Source organism: Etheostoma spectabile, chromosome 3, assembly GCF_008692095.1.
Source record: "Etheostoma spectabile isolate EspeVRDwgs_2016 chromosome 3, UIUC_Espe_1.0, whole genome shotgun sequence".
NCBI lineage: Eukaryota > Metazoa > Chordata > Actinopteri > Perciformes > Percidae > Etheostoma > Etheostoma spectabile.
Window position 1 is genome coordinate 24,853,868 of NC_045735.1, and position 16,793 is coordinate 24,870,660.

At 40.0% G+C, this 16,793-nt stretch overlaps 2 protein-coding genes across 5 annotated transcripts in view; both read left to right on the forward strand.

Annotated features, from left to right (window-relative positions):
- Nucleotides 1–13,355, forward strand: part of LOC116687142 (lissencephaly-1 homolog) — a 43,689-nt gene extending 30,334 nt beyond the window's left edge. For all 3 annotated transcript variants that reach the window (XM_032512316.1, XM_032512318.1, XM_032512317.1), the window contains 6 exons: nucleotides 4,088–4,256; nucleotides 6,022–6,124; nucleotides 6,237–6,465; nucleotides 7,638–7,739; nucleotides 7,898–8,054; nucleotides 9,612–13,355. In XM_032512316.1, the coding sequence (XP_032368207.1) occupies nucleotides 4,088–4,256; nucleotides 6,022–6,124; nucleotides 6,237–6,465; nucleotides 7,638–7,739; nucleotides 7,898–8,054; nucleotides 9,612–9,685 (834 nt within the window). In that variant the 3' untranslated portion in view covers nucleotides 9,686–13,355. The remainder of the gene's footprint in view (nucleotides 1–4,087; nucleotides 4,257–6,021; nucleotides 6,125–6,236; nucleotides 6,466–7,637; nucleotides 7,740–7,897; nucleotides 8,055–9,611) is intronic.
- A 1,277-nt stretch (nucleotides 13,356–14,632) lies between these two features.
- The window catches only part of mettl16 (methyltransferase 16, N6-methyladenosine), a 28,725-nt gene continuing 26,564 nt past the window's right edge, over nucleotides 14,633–16,793 (forward strand). The window contains exon 1 of one of the 2 annotated variants that reach the window (XM_032507915.1): nucleotides 14,633–14,726. The gene's annotated coding sequence lies outside the window, so the exon portion shown is untranslated. Of the gene's footprint in view, nucleotides 14,835–16,793 lie in introns of both variants that reach the window. The other variant, XM_032507910.1, reaches the window with a different exon arrangement.

A 16,793-nucleotide genomic window follows, 5' to 3' on the forward strand; every position in this document is an offset into this window, starting at 1 on the left:
GGGGTTAGCGGTTAAACCGAGTGGAAGATGTGCAGAATGTGTCGATGGGTGTCGGGGCCTGGCTGGCCGCTCGGCACCTTCAGACAAAGCTCAAGCAAACAGGCTAGCGGCTCATTAGCTAGCCAAACACACACACACTGAACTGTGAGCGCATTAATCAGCTCGGTGTGCGTCTTATAACAAACAGAGTGAGCAACCGCCAGACTCTAACATCTGTTGATCCGTGCAGGACTTCACCGTGAGCGGACTGTTTAGAAACGATGCGGCCGGCAGGTCACGGTAAAGGTGATCTGCTTCTGTAGCGGAGCTGCAAGTGAACGCTGAACTGAGCTGTGTTTTCAGCGTTAAACACTGCTGCAGGTATTCATGCATTACTGTTGTTGGTGATTTACAGAGGTTGGAAGACTAACTCCGATCATGTATTGCAGCACAAGTAGAAAAAAACTGTGTAACAAATTACTTGTCCTGCATTCAACATCTTCCTTAAGTAATAGTACAAAAGTATTATCAAAATATACTTAAAGTACCAAAGTAAAAGTGCTTATTATGCAGAGTGAAATATATCTTATTTTTTTGGATTATATTGAGATCCAATTGATTTTATTAAATATGACTGATATGTTAAATAAAATGTTTTATTTAACTCAAGTAGCCTACTTGTACATAATTATTTTCTACAGTAGGGTTTAAACGTTATACATATTTGACATTTTCCCTTCATACTTCTGTCGGAATGGCAATGAATTTGGCATTGAATTTCATTTGAAATGGTATTAAAAAGGTCTTTGAAAAGCCTTGAATTTAAGTTGGAGGATCCTGGGGGTACCCTGGATTAGTTTAAAGTCTTTGGAGCAGAAGATGTGCAAATCAGTGAAACAGCTAATGAAGTCTCCATTACCATGTACTTTAAGTACATACAGCTCTTAGTGCACATCAAGGTTTCTTAGGCCACAGTAGGTTATAGTAACAGGGTAATACCCTTACAATTCTTATGATGGCCTTGAAACATTTCAGTTTGCCAGGAACGAAATGCTGCTGCCAAATGAAGCATCATAATAAACACATGTATTTCCTCTGCCAAGGAGGTTACATTTTTGGCTTTATTTGTCTGAAAAAATGTGGTGTCAGAATAATCAGAAAGACTGCTTTCCAATTTGTAAGATTCACACTGCATTAACATTGTGAGATGCCTTGGCTGAGATCTGCTCTCTGGGAGTGCTCTTTTTTTTTTTCAGGCTTATTTGGTATAAAGCAGAAAAAGTGTTGGAATGTTGTCTGACATTCATTATGATAAGACAACAGTATTGATGTCAAACTGAGGTCACAGATTCAGTCATGTGTCGCAGAGCTGAGTTAGGGCTATTCGTTAAGCAAAGTCTTACATGGTGACTATATAGATGTTGATGGTAAGTACCCTGGTGATGGCAATACTCTGTTGAGCTGTTTGTTATGTATATTATATTCTTGAAACAATGAGAGACACATGTTCATCTCCTCTGCTACACCCACACACAGCATATATTCCTCTCTCCGTTTTATTATCTTCCTCCTTTTTTCAATCCCACCCTTCCCTCCCACCACAGCATCCTGCCTCATTTATCTTTCACTTAACGCATCAGCTGCCCCACCATCACTACCCTCTGTCAGAGCAATCCATCTAGCAGTAGAAGTCAGGCCTTGGCCCAAATTTAAAATTCCGCCCCGCTTTCTGCACCTGCACCTCTTTTCCTGGCTGTCTCGTCTCTTTGGGCCCTGGCCTGACTCTCCCGGTGTCCTACTTTTCTCCTCTTGAACAGCTGTTAAATTTTTAACTGAGGAGTAGACCTTGTGCTCTTTACTCTCTGTCACTGACTGAGCCCTTCACCTCATGCCAGTCAGGCTGCCCAGCCTGATAATCGGACTGAATTGCCATTTTGTTTGATTTAATTCATTCAGCTTGACCATGCTCATGTTGGCCTGTTCATTGTCCTAGAGCAGTGAACTTAAAGCAGTAGTTAGACATTGAGAAATACACGTTTTGGCTTTGTGGTCTTAAGTTCAATGAGAAGATAGAGCCAGCAAGGGCTTAGCGTATACACTGGAAACCAGAGGAAACCACTAACCTGGCTCTGTCCTAAGGTAACAAAATCCACCTGCCACCATCTCCAAAGCTCACTAATTAATGGGTTATGTGACTATTTCTTGGCCTGAATCGGTTGCCAGGCAACCAGCAGAGACTCCAGGAAGTTACTGGCCAAAGCCAAGAAAGAGTTTGAGTTGTTGTTGTTTCTGTACGTTGACTTGACAACCTGTACAGAAGTGTCAATCTCATGCTGGCATTTTTGTGGCTACTTGAATGCATGTAGCTACCTATCTAGCAAGCTTTTCCAGATAGAGACCGTTGACTTTATTAATGCCTGAACATATGAGATGCGGGCAGCGAGTCAGAGGTCTGGAACAAAGCAAGAGGCTCCCTTTCTTTTACCCTTATTCATGAAGGTGTTAGGTGTCACGTGTTTTGTTTTCTATAGTCAAACCATTTTCAACATTTCTTTTCTTACCTGCTCTGTTTGCGTTGTACCTTTAGTGCTTTAGTTTTGTAATTCTCTGGTCCTTATCCTCTCCTTCTTTTACATCCTCTATCTTTCATCTGCTAACGCGGCAAATCTTTGCATGGCAAGATGTTACCTTGAGTTCAGCTCTAACCTTTCACAGTATGGAAATCAACAGGTCCTGGGCATAGCACTGTGCTCACTTAGACATTGGATTATGGGTGCTTTAGATGCTGCTAAATACTGTTTTGTGTGTAAACCTGGTGTACCTCCAAACACATTAATTGCATTGATCTTCTCCAGGATAACCCCCCTTTGCACTTTGTACCTCACAGCCATCTGTACTGTCTGGGGGGGGGGGGTCTCCTGTCACCGTCTGCCCAAAATCCTCTACCCCAAGAGAAGAACCAATGAGGGTTTATCCCTCAGTGACAAAAATTTGTCTGTCTGCTTTAAAATCTAGAAATGTAACCTCTTTCTCAGGCTAAAAAATTAGGCTAACTATTGTACACTCTATATTTTGTCTGTACTCCAACTGGCAGTATCATACTTCACACAATAAACTATCTTTCTGTTCTTATTAGACCTAACTGTGTAACCCTAATCCGCATCTTGGCACATACCATCTCTTCCAATAGCAACAGCTATGCATCACAGACTCTGTAATTCAATATACAAAGAGTGTGTGGTGTCTGCAAACTGAGGCCTATCTGAGCTTTTAAGGTGACTGTCATTGCAGTATGGTAATTTTAGGCATCCTGCCATCAGCATATCTTTTTTTTGTGGGATTGTAATATGACTGCTCTGGACAGCTTTGTTTTCTCAGCTTGTTTTGGGTGCTGTACTGTCCAGCTGAGAAACGAGGTGACATGGGGCCACAGATGATTTGACATTTGGGGGCTTTACTGGGTCTTGGAAAGGGATTCAGTTTTATATATAAATATGTATGTTCTCCTAGGCCGGCTACACACTGCGTTACGCGAGCTTGTCAGCTGTGTGGCGTTTTTATTTTGGCTCCCATGTTAATAGGTTAGAGCTTACACATGTTAGAAATAGAACCAATGCCTATTTTTCACGCGACAAGCAAGTGTTTTGGAAGCGTTTCCAGGCAAAATAGAGTACGATAAAATGTTGTCATATCATTTTGATACAAATATATATTAATACATGACATGCTGATGTTTGGGAATACTCTAGATTTTGACATAAATGCAGATATAAATGTAACAAAATATACTGTAACCTTTTTTGTCGTCAAAACTTCCGACATTGTCCTGCTTTAATAAAATCAATATAATCAAAAGCCTATATAATTGTTTACCCATTGTTATGCGTTTTAATCTGTCGGCCTTATGTCCTGAGATAGCCCTCCCTTTATGTCACCTAAAAGCAGCAGCAGTGCCACGTCAGACACGTTTCTGGTGTGTAGGACATAGAAAAATCCACGCAGCTCACACGCAACAGGAACGCCACGCTCGTGCAACGCTGCCAGTGTGTAGCCGGCCTTATACATGGATTTCCCTGAAGCTAATGTTTGAATATTTTCTCTTCTTCAGGTGTGGGACTATGAGACAGGAGACTTTGAACGCACACTGAAGGGCCACACAGATTCGGTGCAGGACATCTCTTTTGACCAAACCGGAAAACTGCTAGCATCCTGCTCTGCAGACATGACTATCAAGCTGTGGGATTTCCAAGGCTTTGAGTGCATCAGGACCATGCATGGTAATAAGATAAAACAGTTTTTCTTTAAAGAAAATGCTTGGTATGGCCACTTTTTTGATGAGCATTGGCAGTAATTTGCAGCGATGCATCACAGCTGCTACCTAGTGATGGCCAAATGAAGCTTTGTGAACCAGTGTCTTTATTTTCAGAGCCCACTAGATGGCGGTCTCTGTTCAACAAAGTGTTGAGAATACAATGAATTTATATTCATTAGGCCTTTAAAACCAAGAGTTCACAAAGCTTAATTTAGCCATCGCTACAGCTACCATTTGTGTTGCTGATGTGAACAAGCTTTGTTATGGTTTCCACGTCATTGCATCATAAATGTAGCTTGTGACTGTACGCCGGGCTCAGGTGGTGCAGATGCTGTTCGTTATCACATTTGATGCTGCTGATGAGCCTCAATCTGTTCCAGGTCACAGCACCCTATGCTGAGATTCACAACCAGCTCTGACAAACGGACTGTTTTAGCCATCATGTCTACTCTCCACCTCAGCATACTACTATAAGCACTTGGATACATAAATAGATATTTAAATTGGAAAGAATTGGTTTGAGTTTTATTAATAACCATCTACATTATTTTTTTTCTTTATCTAAGAATCTATGACACCATTAATCATATTTTCACTGTCTTCTTCTTAAGCATACAACCCCCCCACTTCCACACCCTAATTGCCAAGTAAATGATGGCAGCGCTCTACATGTGCCCTTAGGCCCTGCTGATTTAGAGTTTTTTTTGTAATTGTGAGAAGGCCCCCCACCAACAAGCCTGCAGCCCAAACAATATGAAGCTTTTTGTTCTCCTCTTCATAGGTCTGCTAGAAGTGCCCATTAATGTCTGACTGTGAAGCAGACATGAATGAATATCAGTGAAATAAATAATCCTACTTAGCAAACAGACAAGAAGCACTCTGGCATTCTTACATTTATGCTGGAGTTGTAAATCCTACATTTTGTACAAGTGAGCAACAGATTTCACAGGCTGCCAATCATTTTTGTTGTAAAGGAGGGTGTATGCTACTGGCACACTTCCTCTAACAGACGAGCTGTGTTCACACTGTGCAGGAAATCTGTGCGCACATCTTCGTCTAAAACCTTTTATTAAACTGAGCCCGCTGTCTAGTTTTGTTTGATTTTTTTCCCCCCTCTATCCTTATTTTCTCTCACATGTCCATTCATTTTTAATTCATCTACTGAACCTTACCTTCTTTTTTCACTCTTTTATTTTATTTTTATTTTTATTTTTTTTTACATCTTATAAAAAACAAAAAAACACGCAGCCAACTGGTGAGGTAGATTAGTGCATCCTCTTCAGCACCGGTTAGCACTTTTCTGTGTAGCTGCCACCCATTATTGGAGCCTGATGCACAGACACACACATACTGTTAAGCTGGCCTTGTAGAGAACACTTACTGTTGTCTTTGACTGTTTAGCAACTTAAATATGGCCCAGCGTCCATGTAATTAGGCATCTCTTATTCTCTGTGGAACAAAGTAGGCAGCAAATTTAATTGGCTAATTACAACCAAACCTATCATTTTTTTGGCGCTCTTGGTGGCCAAAGGTGTGTGAAAAAGAAAATGACAACTGAATGTTGAGGATGATTCCTCGGTTTATAGTAAAGAAGGAAAAAATAGGTGTTGCCGTCTGAAATCATTAGATTACGTTGTACACAAGCTTCAAATGTTCATGGGTGTTCAGAACGTTTCATAACGGTTTTTGGCTCTTACTGAGATCTTGTTTTTGTCTTTTCTGTTTCCCAGGACATGACCACAATGTTTCGTCTGTAGCCATCATGCCCAATGGAGATCACATCGTTTCCGCCTCAAGGGACAAAACCATAAAAATGTGGGAGGTGGCAACTGGGTATGCACCCTCCTTAGGCCACTGTGTTTTTTTTTAGTATGATATTCTGTCGAATATCGATCCAATCGATTCTGACAACATGATAACTGTTTTACTGTTTTCTCTGCTTCAGGTACTGTGTGAAGACCTTCACAGGCCACAGGGAGTGGGTCCGTATGGTGCGGCCCAACCAGGACGGCACACTGATTGCAAGCTGCTCCAATGACCAAACAGTGCGTGTGTGGGTCGTGGCCTCCAAAGACTGCAAGGCTGAGCTGCGGGAGCACGAACATGTGGTGGAGTGCATCTCCTGGGCGCCAGAGAGCGCCCACCCCACCATCCAAGACGCCACAGGCTCCGAGGTAAAAGACCCAGACCTCTTTCTTTTTTCCTGAAACATCTGCAGACTTGAGGGCTACACTCGGACAAAGTTACAATACAGAGTTCAATGTAACAATTTCAGACCAATACTACAGGTGGTGTCCAGTGTGATTAATCATAAAAGCACAGCAGAGCACCCATTGGAACAGTAGCAGATCAATTGCTGTTCATCGATGAACAATTGGTGAGACAAAGAAACATAAAGCATACCTAACTGGTAAATGCATGGTCATGTAATGTTTTCACTCAGTGATAAACTCTTTTTGACAGTATCACATGATGCAGAATGTGTTCCTTCTCTAGATGCGTAGCCATTTCAGTGAGTCTTATAGGTCAGTGCTCAGACTGACAGCCTTGTGAACAGACTGTCTTGAAATGAAGAGTGTGCTTGCATAATCTGTGATAATCTGAATATCATCATAGCCTAGAGTCAGCCCAGACTCCCTCCTCATGCCTTGTGATCTTAAGTGCGTCCAATTGTTGCCTTGTCAGATTAAAACAATATTTGCTTGTAGCAGTTGTCCCAGTCTAACCTGTTGCAGTGGAAAACACTGTTCCCCTTGTACAGAAGCTTTTTTTTGGTGTTTTTTCTTAATTTAAAAAGCCCAAAATACCCCTAGGTATTTTATTTGGGATGTTCTGCTTCTCTGTATGTTCTGGTACAGGGATTGCCTGAATTCTGTTTTCAGTCTTTTTTAGTCTTTTTTTAACTTCAACTTTATTACCACAGTAACATTACAAGACATTACTACATCCTCAAACAATTTAACAGACCGAAGCAGTGAAACGCAGCTTCACTGATTCTCCAGTTATTGTTTGTATGCAACTGCCAGCCCGTTTGAACACAATCTCCACTGATGAAGTTCAAACTATCAGGCGTGTAATGACTGTCAATTCCAGAATTTCTGACACAGCTTTCAAACATTTTTGTGTGAACAGTACTCAGTGGTAAATGTTGCAGTTAACAAATTTATTCAAGCTAATGTCTTTCTCCATGTTGACGGAGTGTGCTGTTTTATTTATATATTTATTTTCAATCTAGTAAAAAAGGAATTGATTATATTATTTAAAATCATTTGTTGTATTTGATTGTACTTAGTATTAGTTTTGCACCATTATTTGTATCAAATGTTTCCTTTTTGTTCTTAACCAGACCAAGAAAAGTGGTAAGCCAGGCCCCTTCCTGCTGTCTGGCTCCAGAGACAAGACCATCAAGATGTGGGATGTTAGCATTGGCACATGCCTTATGACACTGGTGAGGACCATTTTAGACTAAAGATTCTTTTTTTATTTTTTATTTGTATGTATATTTTAATATTTGGGTGAAATTTATAGAATGAGAACATTTTGCTTTATGAGTGCGATGAATTGGTTTGCAACTGGTGTCTTCAGCAGTGTGTGTTTGTCTCACAGGTTGGCCATGACAACTGGGTGCGTGGTATCATCTTCCACCCTGGAGGCAAATTTATTGTGACCTGTGCAGATGATAAGACCTTAAGGATCTGGGACTACAAGAACAAGCGCTGCATGAAAACCCTGTGTGCCCACGAACACTTTGTTACCTCTCTGGGTAAGCTAAGAAATAAAAAATAAAAAAAGCCTTCACGCTTGTTATTGTTGTTTGACCAGTTAGTTTCCTAAAGAGCAGCAGGAACCTTTTTATTCCACGTTCTTTGGACAGTGGAGCTGGTTTCACAAATATCTGCTTTAGCCAAAGGTTGAGTAATGGTAAAGAAACCCATCGTCTCCACCGGCATGTGTTGAGCGTCCTCAGGGTTGCTGGCAGCTGGGCTTTAAGCGGTAGACAAGCGCTCTAGGATTTTCCCACCTCCCCCCCCTCGCTTTTCAGCAGATCAAGGCTCGGTAACTCCCTTGAGGAGCTCTTCAGCCAACTTTTCCTCGGCAAGCCGTTTGAAATCCAGTCCTCTTAAATCCTATTTCAACCAAAGAGGATATCGCTGAGAGCTATTGATGTTAAGAATTCTGGAGTGGTGTGGAAAAGACAAAGCACCTTTGTTTGAAATCATTGGGGAAAAATATTATTTTCCCCATTTTCTAAAAAGCATTGTCCTGTCTGTACGCACAACACAATACCAAGTGCTTTTCCACAAAGGTGTTAGCAGCATGCTTTTTAAATAGCCTGATAATCAGACTGAATTGTTATTTCACTTCATTATTCATTAACCAATCAGGAGTGAGTGATGTATCAATGTAGCTGACGTCACTTTCAATGGCTCACACCAGGAATGCTGCAATATTATCATTGTCTTGGCCAATCAGACGTGCCCAATAATATCATCCACACAACTTTTTTATAATTATTTTTAATGACTGCAGCTTTTTCTATAGCACTCTCGCACTGGATGACAATATCCCCATTCTTAATCACGCCTACAAATCTCTGATCAGTTATTTTCAAACTGACTGCAGCTGTCAATGACTTCTATTTAAATCGCTGAAAAAAACAAAACAAAAACAGAGTTGTAGGCAGTAATGTCTAGAACCAGGATATTCTTTAGATGATAATGCTGTGTTTTCCACACAGTCTGTAGAAGTATAATATTGGCTGCCCATATATATTTTGACCCATTTGAAGAGTGGCAGGTCACAAATTCAGTTAGTTCCAAATCTAACCACCTGACCTGTCAAGGAAATAGCCAAGCTACCATCAATAGCTACCACAATTGTCTTTGTTCACTCAACCTAGATTTTTTATATTTTTTTTAAATAGAAACCCGCAAAACTACAGCGTACACTTTGCGCAATTTTTGAGAAGTGAAGCGTTCCTCTGCTTGGTTGCCAATGAAAGAATTCAGCGAGTGTTGAGTTGAAGATGATATGATGGCAGACTGCGCCTACACTGGGAGGGGGTACTATCCGCAGTGGGAAACAAAGAGAGAAAAGGACTGGTAGCAAAGAAAGTGAGTCGAGCAGAGCCGTACGATACAGTGGAAACACGGCATACGTTGTCGACAGACTGAGACCGTTGGTGCCAAACTGGAACTTGTCCCTGGGTTAGCCCCAGTGTTAGTCACTCAGATATCCCTGTTTTTGAATCAGAATTGAGGCCGTTTGCATTCATTGAATCCTTCATTGCTTTGTTCTGATCTTTTTGTTTCTTCCACAGATTTCCACAAGGCTGCTCCCTACGTGGTCACTGGGAGTGTAGATCAGACAGTAAAAGTGTGGGAGTGCCGCTGATTTGGACCTTGGAGGATTGGACCACCACCCCCCCTAATTACCCAGGCGCTCCTCTAGATCTCACCTCCCCTCCTGCCATTCCACCCCCCCTTTCATCCCACCTCCCTGTCTCACTTAACCTAAACCTCATCTGCACACTGTCTCCTCCAGCTGCACTTACCACCATGGTTATTTACCCATTGCTCTCTCTGGTCCAATAACTATTGTCCTTCTATGTAAATTATTCCTGGATGTAGATCGAGCTATTAAATGTTACACAAAAAAGTATTCTTGCATGGTAATCCAAAATTGTATACTGTAAATTTACATAACATCTAGAAGTACCATAGGTTTACCACGGGGCTGGCCGTCTGTCACGCAGCCTTACCGACCAACCGAAGGCAGATGTTTTTGACTGGGTGTAATATGTAGGGCACTAAAAACCGATAATTTAAGAAATGACAGTGTCTTTATGTGTAAGATTTATTTTTTGGTTTATTTTTTTATTTTATTTTCTGTTATTTTTCTCCTTCACTGTCGTAGTCTGTTGGTGCCTAGCTTGGTGAAACTTTCAGAGATAACGCTGGAAAAGCATATATGATGCGCTAAGATACGATTGTCTGTGGGGCTTTGTTATTGAAATACTCTGTAGCTTTATAACATCACTTCTCAAGTGTGCATACCATTTTTCTTTATGTGAAACTAGGTAATATTTTAATGGCTGTATATACGAATGTTTCAAACTGTTGTCCTTGGACCTTGGGGGCTTAAAAACAGCTTTGTACTCTCGTCATGGTGGCACATGAACCACTGCTAGGCTTTAGATGAATTATCCAATTTAATGAATCTGCAGCAAAGAATAACCAGTGGCTTTGTGAATAACTGCACAGAGTTCTTCACAAGAAGCCCAACGTAGACAGCAAGATTGTTTGGCTTCTGCTGTCAGTGAGCGCCCTGGGTCACAGTATCACCTGAGCAGGGTGAGTTCAGGGATTACACCTGATTAATCTCTAGCACTTGATAAAGACCTTGGGTGTATTTCCCTTTAAGAGATGATTTCCTGTGACCTTGCATGCAAGACTTTTGTCAAACTGAAGCCTCTGTCCACTTCTTGTCCACTGACCTGGCAGTCTTGGCGGGGCTGGTGTACCATAGGAATTATGTGAAGTCAAAAGATGCTCAGTTGTCACACGGCGCCTCTTAAGGCTACAAACCGAAGCCTTGTGTAAAATAAACCCTCTGAAGAGTAACCATAAAGGCATGATGATGAGGAGTCAAAGTGAGTCCCCTGGGTTTGTTATCTGGGATGTGCAAAGATCTCTAATTTCTAAGGGTTGAAATATATGTTCTGCATAAAAACAAATGGTTTTGAGTAAAAAAAAAAAAAAGAAAAAAAAAGTTTTCTGTGAAAATATGAAATGTAAATTTAGCTTGGTGAAAGATTTGGCAATTTTTTTTTTATCGCACTAAAGGATGAACTGGATGGGAATTTAGAATTAGTGAGGAAATGCTAGCAGACATGCTATGTGATGTGTGGATGCTGTTTTCATTACAGAGGGGTCTGATGCTGAGGTGGCGAGTGTGTTATGTTAAGAGCTCCTCACTGTAAAAAGAGGCAGTGGTAGCTCCTGGATTAGATATGGAGGAGAATGCTAAAAGCCTGAGCAGCGAGGATCTCTACGGACAAACTCCACAGACCACCTCACACGTATGCAAACGTCTTCTGAGTGGCTTTCCTCTAATGTTCAGCTTTTGATCTTTGTGGAGCTGAAAGAAAAACTGTAAACCAGTCCATGCTGTAGAAACGCCCATTCCGCTTCCCTTGAAGGACAAAATAAATGAAACATCTTGCTTCTAACTATGGATGACAAGGTGATTCATTAATCTTGCACATCCCTGTTTTCACTAAATCTCTGGTCATTTAATGATGATCAAAGAAAACATTAAAAGCTAATGATGATAAATGCATAAACCTATAATTTCTGATTAGCCGTTTCATTCCAATGCTGTTCTTGGCTAATAAAGAATTCCACTGCTTAACTGATCTTATCTTCGCTTCTTTGCCGCATTTTCCTCTTCCTGTGTGTACTGGATGTGGCGATCTGCTGCTCAAGCTCTTGCTAGTGGCTACTGTGAGCCTAATGTGACCTGTTGATGTAGCACTGCTGCATGTAAACCTGCACCAGAGGCAGAGCTGTCGGAACAATATTGTTTTAAAAGCTTAAATACTGGATCCTATGACTAGTGAACTGAAAGAAACGCCTTGTGTACCTAAAGTAGTTTGATTTAGTAGTTACGCTCATTTGCTCTCTTGCTGATCGTTAGTCGAGAATATCAAAACCACGCTAGCATTGTAAATATGATGCCAGTTAGCATAGCTTAGCATAAATACTGGAAACGGCTGACCTTGAAATAGTGAACATGGGTATTCTTTTTAGAAAATTGTGAATTAAAAATTTCCCTGGAACCTGCTGGTGTCTCATTGGTTGCCTGGCAACTGCTCCATTCCATAGTACAGATTCATGATCATCTATGTATATATGTGTAGACATACATAGACGCTGCATAGACATCTATGTATATCTGTATATGGTCAGGATAGCCATATCTGCTGGTTTCCAGCCTTTATGCTAAGCTAAGTGGCTGCTGGCTACTGCTACATATTTATTGCACAACGTGAGTGTTATCAATTTCCCCCTCAAACCTAACTCTTGGCAAGAAAGCAAATATGCGTACTTCTCAAAATATTCAGCTATTCCTCTTACAGTGATGTGTCCTTGGTCAGCTGACTTGAGTTCAGCCAGCTCTATTCATTGGTTGTAGAAAAGCTGGTTTTGTTGTGTGTGTGTGTGATGCTATTTGAAGGAGGTTTACCTCTTTTTCTGTAAATGCAATGGGATTGTGGCAGACTAGGATGTCCCACAGGAGAAACCCTCTATTTCAGGGAAAATAACTTGTCTCCCTTTGGTTTGTGCCCCTTTACAAAGGTCTTATTTTTCTACAAGCTGTTTTCTCTGTCCTAACTTCTGAGGCAAAGACTGGGTGGAGAATCAGCTAATTTTGTAGTACAATTTGGCATGACTAATGAAGATGCCTTTGTGTTAAATGTTTTTGCTGAATCCAAAAATAGGAGACATTTGTAAGTACAATCTGGTTTAGCTTGAGAAATCAGCCTCCTTTTGTCCTTGATAATGACGCTAGTCTCCTTTAGGATCACGCTATGAAATGCCAGACCATAAAATGTAAATTAGAAATGTAATTCCCTGCCTTGGTTTTACTCAAGGAAGGTGAATAATCAGGTCAGGGCGATGTGTGTGTTCTGTTGTTTTGTAAGAAATGGTGGGAAATGCTACAACACAGCTGCTGTTGTAGGCAAATGATGAAGAAAATCCCCTTTTTTTTTGCCATTTGCAGGTCCCAAACAATCCCTGTTCTGCTCTGGTCTGGTGTGTGAATGGACTGACAGACACGTTTTGACTGTCTGTATGTCGTTTCCTCAGGCTTCAGGTCCACCTGTCCTCTGTAACCTGCTTGTTAACCACAACCGAGAGCTTCAGACTGCACAACAAGCTCCTCCAGGAAAGCTAATGATGTTTTCGCCACTAAGGTCTCACTCTTCACTCAGCAAACTGTTAACAATATACCTGGATGTCATTATTGTTTGCAATATAATAAAAGAAGAAAATCTGCATTTGTCTTGTCCTTATTTGTTTAGAGCTGTTGGTTACACTGAAGGTTAAGTCTATTAGAAACAATAGTGGTATTGCTAAATTTTGAATTTCACGCCAGTTAGTTTCAGTTCATTTCAAGAGGGGTTAATATAATTATGATTGACATAGAGTTGACATATCAAATTATTTAATTGTATTTTCCCCAAAACCTAATGGATCGAAAGATATTTACATTCTGCATTCATCGTGAAAATATAAATGTAAAACGGAGGTACAATCAAAGCTTGGTAATACAATGAAATGAAGAAGAAAAATGGCAGATTTACTTTAGAAGTTCCAGTGTCGTTATTTATACCTAATGAGTTCAGCAGAAATTTAGGGCTTTGAGGGGACATAATTAACATGGGTATTATTTTAAATATTGTTCATCGTGTTGAAAAAACCGTACAATTACATCTGCAAAAGAGATGGGTGATTTTCTCCCAAATTTCCCCCCAATAGTCCAGTTGACAACTTAAAACAGTTTTTGTCTTCAACTTTATTTGCATATATTCACAAATATCATGTGATACAAACAATTTTGACAACTTAATTTAAAAAAATGTATTGACAAAATGCAGCAGAGAATCAGGTTAAAAGTAATATCACATAAACATCAAGTGTACATATTTATAAAGATTAAAATAAAAAAAAACATGCAAAGCAATACAAAGATGAAGTAACAGACTCATTACATGGGAAAAAAAATTAAAAAGAGGTACTACATGAAAAATGTACAATTATACAGAGGTTTCAGAGAAAAAAGCTCTACAGTTTCCACAATGTCAATACTTTTTGTAATCCAACAATCTAAGTGACTTCAGTAGAGATTTAAATTCTATGAGAAAAGGTACAAAATTAGGAGATGAATTAGAAAATGTCTGCTTGTGAATATAAAATTTGGCAAACAGAATGATGAAATTAATTAGATACTCAAGAGCACCAATTCCTGAATTATTATAGAAACAGATTATGTCTTTAATGTTAAAGAAGTAGACAAAGTTGGTGGGTTCAAAAAAGTAAAACTCCAAATCTGTCCAAAATCTTTTGGATATTTCACAATTCAAAAAAAACGTGAGATATTGTTTCAATGTTCTAGTTACAAAATGTACAGGAAGAGTCAATGCCGGCAAATCTAGCAACAAGGTGATTAGTAGGGTAAATGTTATGTAAAAATGTTAAGGTGTACGTCCTGAGCTTTGTTAGAAACACAGTACATTACGGTAGTAGCCAAGTCTGAAACATGGGAATAGTTTCTGTGTGACGTCAACACGCTTCGCCGTAGAGAGGTGACGTCGCAGACATCCAGGAAGAGAGAGTTACACAGAGTTAGTGAACAACGTTTGGACAACGTGAGTTGTGTGAGCTTTTCCAACACAGTTGTTTAGTTCAATAAAGTCATCAACAGTCGGACAATAATAATAGGCTTCAGCTTACTACGGACAATACTACAATAAAAGGTAGGCAGGCAGAAATACTGGTTACTTATTAGCTTAACATGTTAGCGTAATGTTACTGCTCCTAACTAACGTTAACGTTAGTTCCTCAGAAACCGTTAACGTTATTTAGTTTCCGTTAGTTTTTGACTCCAGTTTGGATAATTAAAATGAGTACCCCACATTTATGTCATACGAAGTTAGTTAAAGACACAGTTTAATTGAGTGCAACCATTACCACCAGCACAGGGCTTAAAGTTCTCAGGCATGGTGCAGTCTTACAATGCAGTGTGACGTCAGACTTTCTCCAGGGCAGCATTTCAGGTTCACAATTGCTTTAACCCCTGTCAGTACCATAGACTGTATATTAATATTTGATAGTATATGTCTCTGGTCAGTACCAACCGCAGTTAGTTGCTCACGTTGAGTAGCATAGCGTTATATAGATGACTTATGTATAGTTATATAGGTTAGTCAACAATGCCATTTGAAACTAAATGAATAGCTAACGATGACCACATGTTATTCTGTTAGCGGGTTCAAAGTAGAGCTGGGCAATACATCGAAATTATATTGATATCGTGATATGAGACTAGATATCGTCTTAGATTTTGGATATTGTGGTCTTTTCCTGGTTTTAAAAGCTCCATTACAGTAAAGAGATGTCATTTTCTGATCTTACCGGACTGTTGTAACTGTTCTATTATTTACCTTTACCCACTTAGTCATTATTTCCACATTACTGATGATTATTTATCAAAAATCTCATTTTGTAAATGCGCCAATAGTCAACACTACAATATTGTTTTGTTATCGACATCGAGGTATTTGATGAAAAACATTGTGAGATTAGATTTTCTCCATATTGCCCAGCCCTAGTTTAAAATCAATCTTAAGGTCCTCTGCCACACAAAACTGTTTTTACTTGCATTTTTTGAAATATGTTAGGTCCACATGTGTTTGTGTTATGTGGTGAATGTGAAAATGAACTGCTTTCTCCTCTGTCAGCTCTAGCCACTAAAAAGAAATAAGCAGAGAAATCAGGCCGATTACAAAAGCTGGTCAGTCTGATGTCATGTTGCCTGCGCTCATTACAATTCATGAGCTCGCCCAGTTGAACTGGGGAAAAGGATACTGATAGCCAGGCTCTCATTGGCTAGCTGTTAGCCAATCAGAGTCAAGCAGCTCAACTCGTTGAGTATTAATGAGAACTGTTACAAATCAAGCTGAGTCTTCCTGCAGGCTTTCTATACCACGCTAGAATGGTTTGAATAGAATAGAATAGAATAGAATGCCTTTATTGTCATTATACACAAGTACACGGTACTTGATGCAACGAGATTAAGCAATCCCTTTCAGTGTTGACACAAAAAAATATAAGAATATAACAGTATAAATATAAGAGTATAAAATATCAAAAATATAAAGTCAAAGATATAAAGTGTAGTGACTGTCAAGTAACATATATAAATCAGCTTGAATAAGCATAGGTAAGTGATAACACTCAATAAATAATAATGCACAGTGATGGAATGAAATGATTAAGTACTAATATTAAGTAAAGAAATATTGCACAGTAATGGAAAGGTTACTGTATTAAATATTGACTGTATGAAATGAAATTGCACAGATTCCAGTGTCCTATGAGGTATTATATAACAGTAACAGTAAAAAATAATATTGCACAGTCGGACGGAATGAAGAAGACAGTCCGGGGGCCGGGGGGGGCTGTGGAGTGGAGTCAGTGCATATGTGAGTTCAGGGGTGAGTTCAGGCGTGTATGGCCTTCGGGAAGAAACTGTTCTTGAGTCTGTTGGTCCGTGCTCGATGCCCTGTAGCGCCTTCCTGAGGGCAAAAGGTCCAACAGATCAGAGCCGGGGTGGGAGCTGTCCTTTATGATGTTCTCTGCTCTGCTGAGGCAGCGGGAGGTGTAGATGTCGTCAGGGAGGGGAGAGGGCAGCCGGTGATCTTCTGTGCTGACCT